The sequence below is a fragment of the Cicer arietinum genome, chromosome 7 (assembly GCF_000331145.2).
Source record: "Cicer arietinum cultivar CDC Frontier isolate Library 1 chromosome 7, Cicar.CDCFrontier_v2.0, whole genome shotgun sequence".
Lineage (NCBI taxonomy): Eukaryota > Viridiplantae > Streptophyta > Magnoliopsida > Fabales > Fabaceae > Cicer > Cicer arietinum.
The window spans coordinates 23,874,653-23,887,645 of NC_021166.2; the positions used below are offsets into that span (position 1 = coordinate 23,874,653).

The window sequence follows — 12,993 nt, forward strand, 5'->3', positions numbered from 1 at the left end:
ATATATATATAATTAATATAACTTAACAAATATCTCAAAATCTAGATATTTATTAAATTACCGTTTCACCCGAAACGCCTTAAATTAACCATAAAGTATTTTCCGCAGTTAAATTCAATTTATTTATCGACGAGAAATTCTAATTGGCATCGAAATACCTTTTTGATTATAAAACTCCAAAATATTATTAACTTTGGCTTAAAAGCCTCCGAGCCAAAATCCAAAATATACCAAAAATACATAAAAGGGTACTTTAAAATTATGGGTCTTACATAGGTCATTTATGTCATCCTTCGGCTTATTCTAATCCAATTAGGGTTTTTAACCAATCTTGTGCATCCAATAAGTGCGTTTGTGTCATTGGATTAACATTTAGGTCATTTTCGTCATCCTTTGGCTAATTCTAATCCAATTAATATTTTTAACCAATCTTGTGCATCCAATAAGTGTGCTTGTGTCATTGGTTTAACATTTAGACCATTTTTGTCCTTAATAGGCTTATTCTAATCCATTTTTGTTGTTTAACCAATCATGTGCATGTGGATTAACATTTAGGTCAGTTATGTCATCCTTCGGCTTAGTTTAATCCATTTAGGATTTTTAACCAATCTTGTGCATCAAATAAGTGCGTTTATGTCATTGGTTTAGGGTATTATTTTCGTGACACAAATTTATTATGGATGAAATGCATGTGTTCAAGTGTATTGACAAAAGTCTATTATTGCTTTTGAAGGGAATTCGATAACTTTTTCATATTTGATTAAGTTTAGTAGCCATGAAAGGCTCAATGTATATGAAAGATGTGTTTTCATTTGTGTGGCTTACTTGATAATAATGATTATATGAAACTCCATGAAGGATATTATTTTCGTGAGACATACAATTCATACATTTGAAGAGACAACTTAATCAAAATAATATGTCTATTTATCAACTCAAACAATCTATTATTGTTGTATAATACTCTTAGAGGAATATTTCCAAATGAGAGATATAAGAATGAAATCATTTGCCAATTTTTAAGAAAATATTTGTTTTGAGATTTCAAATGGAGTATTTGAAGAATAATATTGTAGTAAATCATGAAGCTTATGTAGCAACAGTGCTAAAAAGGTTCTATATGGATAAATCATATTAGTTGTATACTCTAATGCTTCTAAGATCACCGGATGTGACAAAGACATGTTTTAGATATCTAGAAAAGGATAAAGAACTAATTAATCTTAAAGTATAATATCTTAGTTCAATTAAGGACACTTATATACCTTACTAAGTATACATGTTCTGATAATATTATTTGTTGTCAGTTTATCATCAAACACTTACTTTATTACTTTAGATGTGCAGATTATTAGTCTAATCCTCCCAATAAAATTTTTGCACTGTGTGAAGCAAGTCGATAATATGCTTGGTTGAGGTCGATGGTTCAAAACATACACAATGCTTGTGATTTTTCCTTCCACAAGAATGAAAGCAATAATCTTTTATGAAAATAATACTATGTGTGTTGCTCACTTGAAAGAAAAACTCATTAAGTGAGATGAAACAAAATATATTTCTCTAAACTTCTTTTTCACTTGTGATATTAAAAAAATAGGTGATTCAAATATTAAATAAATTTATTTATGTGATACTATTGCATACATTTTACAAAGTCACTCCCAAGTAAATTTTTTGAGCTACTAGCACAAAGGATTGGACTAGTCGTCTCAAAGATGATTGTTCAATTGAGGGAGAAAATGAATATGTTATGTTTTTTTTTCCTTCACTATGATTTTGTCTCACTGAGTTTTCCTGATAAATTTTTTTATGAGACAAATTTAAATAACGGATATTGTGCTCTTTTTCCTTCACTAGATTTTTTTTCTACAAGGTTTTTTCTTAGTAAGATTTTAATGAAACTTATCCTTCATGGGATTTCAAGGAAAGTGTTATGAATAATATTAAAAGATGAATGTGGATGTCCATTTTCCCTATGTTCTTATATATTCCTTAACTCTTATGAATAAATGGTTTTGCTCATTGTTATTGGCATTTAGTCCTAATATTAATTTAGGCTCTTCATCGTATAAATAGGACCTATGTTACATTGTAAAATTTACACTTGAAAAGAGAATAATGAGTAGTTCCAATCTTCTCTATGTTTATCTTGTTCTCTTTTAGTTTACTTCATAATATTTAGTTTATTTTAGTCATGCTATTTGTATATGTAATAACTAAAAAAGTATCGATGAAATGTTAATTTTTAATTACATCAATTTTAAGTTCCACTTTAGAGTATGTGATATTCCAATTTGTTTGTGTGATATAATCTACAAAGTAATGCATATCATGATAATGACTCAAATCAATCCGAGTAGATAACTTTCTCAATGCATCCTTGAAATTTTTTAATTGAGATAGTGATGATGACTAGTATAACTAACCTTCAAGATATCACATATCACAAATATAACTCTTAAAATAAAAATAGATTATTAATCTACTTCTTACTTCCTTAAAAAATATAATAGATATCATAGAAATGAAAATAGTGCATATAAGGATAAGGCTTATTGAGATAAAAATAAAATGCTAATTTTTTTCATGTATCATGGAAGATTATGTTGATAGAATAATGATACCTAATTTCATTAAAATATGCTGAATTGAAATTTATGGGTAATTTAAATTTTAATAAATAAAAAAACATGTACTGAGAATATTGTGTTGTAATAATTTCATTAAACCATTTGAAATCTTATAAATCGATTAAATTCTTCTGATGAAAAATCTTTGAAATCAAAATTACAAATTTTTATAGTATTTTAAAATCTTAAAAGTTATTAAAATTTATTAAAATCCACGAGATTTTTTATGCAAAAATTGTTTTTTAAAATCATAATCCACTACATACCCTTCAGTTTTTTAGGAGAATACATTAATCAAACAACACAAATATAAATTCATCAAAATAAAACAAAATGAATATACAAATAAATTCAAAATATCTGAATTAATAGTATAAAACGACAAAATCTATAAATTTAACAAAACTAAAATGAGAGAAATACATATATGTCTCTAAATATACAATATTGAAAGAGCTTGAGTGAAGTTTGTTAATATGTTATTTTTTGGTAGAGAGGAATTTGCTTAAACTAAACGGTTTTGAAAGCATATCGGGTTGGTTGCCAATATCCACTAGAGTTTACAACACTAAATCTAACCCTTACCGTTACGAGTCATAATATCCTTTGTCTAAAACCCTACACCCTAATCCTTTCACCTCTTTTGTGTTTGTTTGTAATATTATTACAACAAACAACTAGCAAATACATCATTTCTTCTTCTTTTTTTCAGTGAAGAAGAAAATCCCAATGAATGTTACTCGTTCTACTTTGATGCTCCTCCATCTTCAAAACTCACCAATTCGTTACAAATTCTTCTTCTCTCACTTCAACAATGCTCTTCGCAATCCAACCTCGTCTTCTTCTCTATTCAATCTCAAACCAACGCGGTTCTTTTCTCTATGCCAGACGCAGACACGACCCTTTTGTGTAAGTGCCGTTTCATCCGAAGATTCTAAAGGCCGAAACACTTTCTTTGCTGAAGATAACGTTGCTTGGAGTTCACTTGGTCTTTCTGACACCCTTTCTCGTGCTCTCTCTAATATTGGTCTTAAAACACCCTCTCTTGTTCAGGTGCTTTTTCACCTTTTTTCTAACATACCCTTTTATTATTTTTGCGTTTTTCTTAGCAATTCAATCAATCCCTTATGTCAATTTTTTTTTGTTTCCTTGTTGTATTTGTATTAATTAATGATTATTTATGATGTAAAAATAAAATTAAAAAGAAAAAAAAAACAAACATAATTGTAGAGTTGTGCAAAAGAATGAAATTAGGATGCTACATTAAAAGGTTGGAACTTGGAGTGGAAATGAGTGGAATTGTTCGGGAGTACTGAGTTCAAATAACGACCGAAACAATCTTTGGTCAGACTTTGCTTACCTACTAGCCGAATTCTGGATTACCAGACCCCTTTTTCCCTGGAACAAGAGGGTTAGGGAAAAAATAGAACTTGGATTGGAACCTGATAAATGATGATTGATTTTGTTTTCATTCTTCTATTTAGGGTGCTGAGGCTTATTATGATATATGCACATTATTGATGATGATTGTTTATTGTTGTGTGTGTTCAGGCGTCTTCCATTCCATCTGTGTTGTCAGGGAAGGATGTGATTATTGCTGCGGAGACTGGAAGTGGTAAGACTTATAGTTATCTACTTCCTCTCATTGATAAGCTGAGGGACACACAGGAACAGTCTTTAGATGCCGTGTCTGATAAAGAAGTCTCTCCGCCGGGCAGAAAAGTTCTGCTTGTGCTTTGTCCGAATGTGCAATTGTGTGAGCAGGTAGTTAGGATGGCTAATAGTCTCTGTAGAGACGATAGCAAAACCATAGTTCGTGCCGTAGCCATTTGTGGCCGACAGGTAGTGATGCTTTGACTTTTTATTTTTATTTTCTGACTTTGTTTTTTTTGGTTATCTTTGTGCAATTATAGATATATGTAATGTGTTCTGATACACTGTCTTGTGGTTGTTTCTATACAAAATTTTAGCCTTGTTATCAAAATTTCAGATTCTAGTTCTCAATAGTAATAATCTTTTTTGGACTAGGGATGGCCGATTCGGGAACCTGATATCATTGTGACGACACCTGCTGCTCTTCTCAATCATGTTGACATTGATAAAACCCGCTGCATGGAATTTATGCATGGTGTTAAATATGTGGTATCTTTCTTGCTTTATGATCTTATGTAGCTATGTTGATCTAAAACTGAAGATATATGAACTGAACATTAACTCCTATTACTTGTATGTTTATGTTTCTAATCTGCAGGTGTTTGATGAAGCTGACATGCTTCTTTGTGGGAGCTTCCAGAATAAAGTAATCTGCCTGATAAACTTGCTCCGCTATGATGAAAAACTCTTGTCTCAATCAAAAACATCAGTTGCAGAGTTGCCACTGAAACTGGAATCTCCTTTATCATCACATGATAATGCTCTGGAAGCTGATGCTTTGGAAGGTGAAGAGGAATTTCCAACTGAAGCCTCCTCAGGCGAAGAGGATGATGATAACAAGGACATTGCCAGCATTAATAAAGAAGCTGAATCTGCCAAGCAAAGAAGAAGAGAGTGGAGGAGAGCAAGGAAAATTTTTGAGCGTAGTAAACAATATGTTTTTGTTGCAGCTACACTTCCGGTAAATGGAAAGAAAACAGCTGGAGCATTATTGAAACACATGTTTCCTGATGCTGAGTGGGTTAGTGGAAACTATCTTCATTGTCACAATCCAAGGTGCTTCACTTTTCCCCTGTTATTACTTATTATCTATCAATGTTTTTAATTTCGGATCGCGGAAAAGAGGTGTTTGTTCAATTCTGCTATGCTACAGTGCTATAATGCTGCTATGTCAACTATTTGACAACGCTGTACTAAATAGTGTATTGCAGAACTATAGTGATTTGTTTAAATTCTGCTACGCAACTATAGCACAACACTATTATCTGCTGATGTGGTAAAATAATGGCATGTATCCATTAAGATATTAAAATAGGAAAGAGGTCATATCTCTTCACAGTGGCCGTTGATTGTGATCTGATGATAACATGAAAGGAATGTGTATGGTGAAAATTAAGTCAAACATTACTAATTCACTAAAGTAAAATATGGTAAGACCATTTTCAAAAGTCGAGTTTAGAGTTAGTGTCCATGAAAATTTTAGACGAATGCCTAGGAAGTATGATCATAAATGTAGTTCCTCCTTGGAATTGAGTTTCATAAATATGGTAAGACCATTTTCAAAAGTTGAGTTTAGAGTTAGTGTCCATGAAAATTTTAGACGAATTCCTAGGAAGTACGATCATAAATGTATTTTGTTTCATCCCTAACATATTTCCTTGGAATTGAGTAAGCAGAAGTACAAAGGGGATTTTTCTCACTCAGTGCAAATATGTTTTTAATGTCCAATCTAAGGTTGGCATGCTAAATTGCTAGGGACCTCAACGTCTGATACTTTGATAGCTCCAACTGTGAAACACACTCTTAATGTTTGTGAGTTACTATCTAATCTAGAAAGATACTGGAGATTAGTTGAAAACATATTTATCTTATCTCACCATGGAATCTCCAAACATTTCCTATTCTGTAAGTTGTGTCATTTAGTTTGTGCAATCCCTTTAAAGTTCTCCTTGGGATGTGGTTTTGCATACTTAAAGGTATCTAAAAGGAGCCAGGCCATGGGATTCTATATAATCGCAAAAGACCGTGGTGTGGATGAGATAAATAAGCCAAACCCAAACTCTACTATTCATTAACAAGCCAAACCCTAGTTTTTAGTTGTGCTTATTTAAATAAATGAGTCAAACCCAAGCCACCCAATTGTGTCATAAGCTAAGCTCAAGCTTTAAGTGCTCAGCTCGTTTCGATTACATCCCTAATAGAGAAGATTCATCAACGTTTTATATCTATCAAACTTGTGCCATCCATAGTATGGCACTCAATGCAAGTAGCATCGAGTATTTCTGCAACAAGTTGGGCATGAGTGTTGAGATTGTTAGCCTACAATTAATATGCAAAAGTTACTTGCGTACTTTGATACGAATCCACCCAGGTAGTTCGAAGAACCTGGAGTCTCTGACTCTAATTATCGATTTCACAGCTAAACTCTATTTTATTCTCGTGTTAATAGCCTCCCTTCTAACTATTTACTAATAGACTGTTATAGTTACAACATCTTTTAATAATTCCTTCTCACTCCTAACTCCTTTTTTGTTTCCTCCTTACATGTCTAATCGGAAGCATTATTCTATCATATATGCACAATTTATGCTATTTTATGATATCCAACCCATCCTGGCTCTACTGGCAAATAGTGTCTTTGTACATTTGGGTTTTCATTTGTTATTGTGGCTTTTCAATTTTCAGATTGAAGCAAAGATGGATAGAAGTGACTGTTGATTCACAGGTGGGGGAACTCGTAAGGGCTGTGAAGCACAGTTTAAAATCTGAAGATTTGGATGATGCTGGCGGCATTCATAGAACAATGGTGTTTGCCAACACTGTTGAGGCGGTCGAAGCTGTGGCAAAGATTTTGTACCATGCTGGGATTGAATCTTTACGTTATCATAAGAATTGCACATTGGAAGAGAGAGCACAGACCTTAGTTGATTTCCACGAGAAAGGTGGTGTTCTTGTATGTACTGATGCAGCTGCTCGTGGTGTGGATATTCCAAATGTCTTGCATGTTATTCAGGTATACTTCTCTTTTTACATGATGTAATGCTTTTTTTCTATGCAATAGAAAAAAGTTTGTCAAATCATAGGTTTCAAAACAGAATAAGGGAGGAATGGATATGTCAATTAGAATAAGTTGATGAAATGAAAATATCACAGTAATTTAAGAAAATTAGGAGAAAAAAAATGCACACAAACATGACAGAAATGAAGTTTCATCCAATTAACGCGACACCTTTTCCACTTGCTGACGTTACTTGTGAAGATAAATCATCAGATGCTTCATTAACATGATACACCAATCAATATCTCTTGCTTATAAGCTTGCTATCTCTTCACAGCCCATACTTTAATAATTTAATTTATTGGAAAGCATCTAGTACATAGGGAAAAAAGGTGAGCTATCCCATGCTCTGTTTGCTTCATGGTGCATGGATACATTGGGGGTAAAACAGTAAACCTACCTCCCAACTCCTTCCCCAGCTCCCCTCCTCCTGCTCCCTTGCAAGTGCTGCTGTATTGAGTCCAATGTTGTCAAATAGTGGTGCTATAGCATAGCGGATTTTGATGAATCCGCTATGAAAACCGCAACGCTGTCCAAGTTTCTCTATTAGGACAATAGCGGCCGCTATTCCAATTTAAGCCGACCGAAATAGCGGCAGTAGTGGAAAAAAGAGAATTTTAGAGTTTTTTAAAATAATAAAATGAAGATTTTGCATGAGTGCCAAACATAGCCTATTTTTATTGTCGAAAACTAAAGAGTTAGTGAGTATTACTCATATATTCCCTGTAATACGTATGTATACCTTTGAATATATAAGCTAAGCTATGGCTCCATTTCCTTTTTTATTTGTACGCAACATGCCTCTTTTTATATATAATTTACTTATTTTAACCTCTATGCGACCTCCGCTATTTGACCGCAACGCCATCCGCTATTTCACATAGCAAATTTTTGGTGTTTCACTATTTTCCGCAATCCGCTATTGATAACACTGATTGAGTCTCAACTCCATTGCTCCCAACATAAATGAAGTCACGAACTCGAAAATATGAACAAACCTATCATTGCAAGTTTGCAAGGCCAACGAGGTAAAAGAAGTCAACTTTGATGAGTTGAACTTGGTCCCTCGTTGTCCATTGAATTTGAACTTATTATGCTCATAAGGTGCTGAGTTGTGAATGGTGAACCTATCTTGTGAGCTCTCCACAGTTTTGGTCTGGTCGAGTTTGCTCTTGTTAGGTCATATTGATATATGTTCTTCACCAACACAAATGCATACCTTCATTTGTTGTTCACTTGAACAAGCCTCAGAGTCGGAGAAACCCTTGTCACTTCAACACAGGCTTCATTTCCACGATTTGCTCAACTATTTCTTCGACTTTGCTCCCAAGGGTGTCAAGGTGTTCTTCCATATCCTTCAAGATATAAAGCTTCCCCAAGTTGCGAGACACTAAGGTCTCCTTGTCATACTCAACTCTATGCTTGCACATCCATCATATCCTTAAAGCATTTTCCAGTAGAGACACCCTTTTCTAATTAGGCGAGTTCTTCACCTCATTGCTGGCTAGATCCTTGCAACTTCTTGTCACTGATAGGAGGCGGAGGAGAGTAATGTCCCTTCCCCTCATTTTCAATATTCTCCTTAGTCAATTTGACATGTTCCTTTGATACAAGTTTTCTAATTTGCTCCAATGCCATTTTCTCTTTGCTGTTGGACACTAAACCAAGTCACACTCTGTCAACCTCACTTTCAGAATGACTGTGGAAACGCTGTACAAGATCTTATATAGAGTGCTTAAGCAGCACTTTAATCATTTTCACATGATGGTCTCCTCTTTTGTAGTGTTTTTCTTTTCTTTTCTTTTGGGTTTAAATCTCAAAGGATACTATCTAATGTACACATTATTACACAACATTTCTTTCGCCGCTTTTTCAGTTACTTCATTCCATATATGACTCTTAAATCATTACATTACCATGCATGTATCCGACCCTCTTATTTTCATCTTATGACCTCTGATATAGTGATGCTAATATTATGACTATGCTATCTACTGCCCTGTTTTTTATAGTGTTTATTTAATGTTAATATATATTCTTTAGGCGTTCTTTTTTTCTCTAAATGTGTTCATTCTCAATGTTGTGCATGTATTTCAGGCAGATTTTGCAACTTCTGCTGTAGATTTTTTGCATAGGATTGGTCGTACAGCTAGAGCTGGTCAAATCGGACTAGTTACTAGCATGTATACCGAGTCCAACAGAGAGCTTGTACAAGCAGTTCGTCAAGCAGAGGAACTTGGTCAACCTGTGGTAAATTTTAAAATATTAATCCTGGAGAAATCCATACACATAGAGATATTTGAAAAAATGTATAAAAAATATATTTACATCAGTAAAATTAATTTTCTAAGAGTTTTACTGTTGATGCTAGTCATGTTTGATAAAATAATTAACTATGGGCTGAAGCTGAATAAATTCACACATAATTGATAATTCAAATAATTGATATTTGATTAATTCCAACATTTTGGTGATAGTTATATTATTATTAATGCAGGAGACCGCATTTAGCCGGAAAAGAAGCTTCCGTAACAAGATAAAAAAGAGAGGTAAAGATATTTGATTCCAGAGCTTTAAAAATCAATATTGTGTATGTATACGCATATGTTTATCGTCCATATAGTCCAGATGAGCACATTCTATGTGTATGCATATGTTTAATGTCTTCATTCTTTATCTCATTTCGTTATCTAAAAACCCATAGCTTTAACCTTGATATCAAAATTGACCCAACCATCATTTTGTATTTGTAGCAAGTGCTAACAAAGTCAGAGATTCTGCAACCATGGAAGAGAGTTTTCATGCATGAGAACACAAGGTTTTGGGACGCCACTATCTAAAGCAGCTAGCACCAGTGACACTGAAAATGACACAGGTGAAAAATATATTGAATATTAGCATTTCACGGCGATTATGTAATTAACGCGAATTGGTCAATGCAAACATAAGTTATAGATATCCTTTTTCTCTAGGGTTGAATTGATCAATGCGAACATAAGTTATAGATATCCTTCTTCTCTAGGATTTTGAATAGTAATGTCTTATTTGGATTTACATTTTCCCTCATCTTTTCAAGTAGTAGAATGTGCTCATTTGTGTGCATGTAAATGTGCACCGACAAATGTTTCTAGGAAAGTTGCTGATGATTTTGTTCTTTCTTTGCTCTTCCTCATGTAAATTACGAGAAGTTTGAATTGTTCTTTATTTTATCTCTTACGGCCTTCGTCTCTAATTATAAACACTCATTGTCTTTTTTGCATATATTAAGATATATATTAAGAAAAGTAGGTAGTGAATTTAATGTGTCAATTTTATATATGATTTTCTTAAAATATCATTTGTATATAAATGTGTTCAACTTTGATTTTTCATCTTCCAAGATAAATTTGTAGTATTTATAAGGATTTGTTTGAAAAAATAATAATAAATACATAAGTAATTTGAAAGAGAGTATATATTTAGGGACATTTTTTTCAAAGAGTGTTTACAATTAAGGACAACTAAAGTAATTAGTATAACTCAATTTAAGAGACACGACCCTCTAAATATTGGTTTATCACGCGTGCATCGGGGAGATTTTTTGGATAGACAAATGTAAATGTGAAGTTAGTATTTTTCTCCTCACTAAAAATTAAATCCTGATCATTTTACTTTCAACTCCTTTGTCTTTTAAGTCAAATCAATTGAGCTACACAATCTTTCATGTAAGAAAGTTATACGAATAATAAGTTTTTCTTTGGAATAGATGTATATTATGAAGAAAAGGATACATAAACAATTTTTTGCGATAAAGAAGAAATGCAATCACGTTTTGAAGAGAAATAATATTTTCACACAAGTTTAACATCAAAACTAGATAGACTCTTTAATCATATGTATTTATTTTCTATTAGATCAATGAACTTTTTACTCTTATTTTTTTAAAACCATATTTTTTTATGAAATATGATATATTTGTACAGACTAAAAGTATATTTAAACATGTTTTAGTCTATTTAAACATCTGTGCAATTGTGATGTGTAGTTTGACTTGAAAAATAAGAAAAAAGTTTAAATGTGCTTGTATTTCCAACTAATATATCATTTTCTGTTTATAGTTTTTATAAAAATAAAAATATTCATTTTTTAAAAATATTTATTTCTTTAGTCATTGCAAATATTTTTATTTTTTATAATTAGCGTTTGATTTTTGTCCCTAAAAATTTATTCATGCTGAAATTGGTCTGTTTATTTTCATTCTAATCTTTATTTTGAGTGATTAAAATAAAATATTCTACATATTTTAAGAGACTAAAATAAAGTAGAGACAAAAAATATGATATATTTGCAGAATTCAAAAACATTTATAGAAAATAGGTAATGAATCCATTTTATTAATCATATATTCGTAAAAACGTTTTAAACCAAGAATAAACCAAAAAGTTATAAATGGAATATGATGCTCAACCGACTCCACTGGGGATCGAACCCAGAATCTCTGGTTCCGTAGACCAGCGCCTTATCCATTGGGCCATGGAGTCTTCTCGTGTATTAAAATGTTTATTATTTATATAATAGAAACATTATAAAGCCCTCTTTACATTATAAACAAAAAGTATATGGCACATAAGTTTTCCTTCCCATTTAAGACTTGTGTCATTTTTTAGACTTCAAAAGGATAGGATCATCCTCCTCTTCTTTCTCATAATTTGATTTATATACTTGAGACATATTTATACAGAAAGTAGAAAGGGAACCTACTCATGTAGAATTTCAATAATTAAACTAATTATTTCATGAATAATCATAAGATATCAAACTTTATCATTTTATGAAAGAGTTGAAATGATTTCACCAATTATAAATCCATTTAATTATAGGCTATACTATTTAAGCACATTCAACATGTAATATTCAATATCCATTGATCACAAAATTAATACTCATTGACTTTTCAAAATGCTATTCAATTAAAGTTTTATAAATCAATAGAAAACAACACTTTGACATAAAATTTCTTACCCATTTCCCATTTTCCCATTCCTGTGTGTGAGTATTAGGCCACGGTGCCTCCTTTCCAAACTGGAAAAAAAAAATAGACATGTCAAATACAAAACCTGTTTGTTGAATGAGAAAGCATTATAGAGAATTTGTGTTGCAAAATATTAACCAACACTTTAAAAGAACTTATAATAAAAAATAAAAAATAAAACTACTCCTATTACACTTTTGAAAAATACAATTTATATTAAGGTTATTATTTATATTTGTTACACTGATTATTTCTTCTAAAAATTTATTGTCATTATATAAATTAATACAAGTATTTTATAAATAAAAGGAATTCGGTTTAAAAAGATGTCTAAATTATTATTTTTAGTTCCTTAACTTATTTTCTAATTTTATTTTGGTCCCTTAATTATTTTTCGTTCTGTTTTTATCTCTAAACTATAAGTTCGTTAGTCACTTTAGTCATATCCTTTAGTCTTGAGCTCAAGTGTTAAATCCAATGTACATGTCAGATAAGTCTCATGACTAGGATGTCTAATTTACCCATACAAAAGTCAAAATGAGAGTTTTCAAAATTGTAAGTTAATATTCCACCAAATATCACAACAAACCGTAAAATGGCACAACAAAAGACACAAACAAATTGAGTAATGAAGAACACAT

At 31.9% G+C, this 12,993-nt stretch overlaps 1 protein-coding gene and 1 non-coding gene across 2 annotated transcripts; one reads left to right on the plus strand and one right to left on the minus strand.

Moving 5' to 3' along the window:
* Positions 1-3,219: 3,219 nt before the first annotated feature.
* Positions 3,220-10,557, plus strand: LOC101506044 (DEAD-box ATP-dependent RNA helicase 22). The gene is made up of 8 exons (XM_004509820.4): positions 3,220-3,683; positions 4,182-4,472; positions 4,659-4,772; positions 4,882-5,339; positions 6,969-7,296; positions 9,439-9,591; positions 9,839-9,890; positions 10,095-10,557. The coding sequence occupies exons 1-8, from the start codon at positions 3,360-3,362 to the stop codon at positions 10,148-10,150; spliced, it is 1,776 nt and encodes a 591-aa protein (XP_004509877.1). The 5' UTR covers positions 3,220-3,359; the 3' UTR covers positions 10,151-10,557.
* Positions 10,558-11,788: 1,231 nt separating this feature from the next.
* Positions 11,789-11,861, minus strand: TRNAR-ACG (transfer RNA arginine (anticodon ACG)). Its single transcript has one exon. It is a non-coding gene; the product is annotated as a tRNA-Arg (tRNA).
* Positions 11,862-12,993: the final 1,132 nt, after the last annotated feature.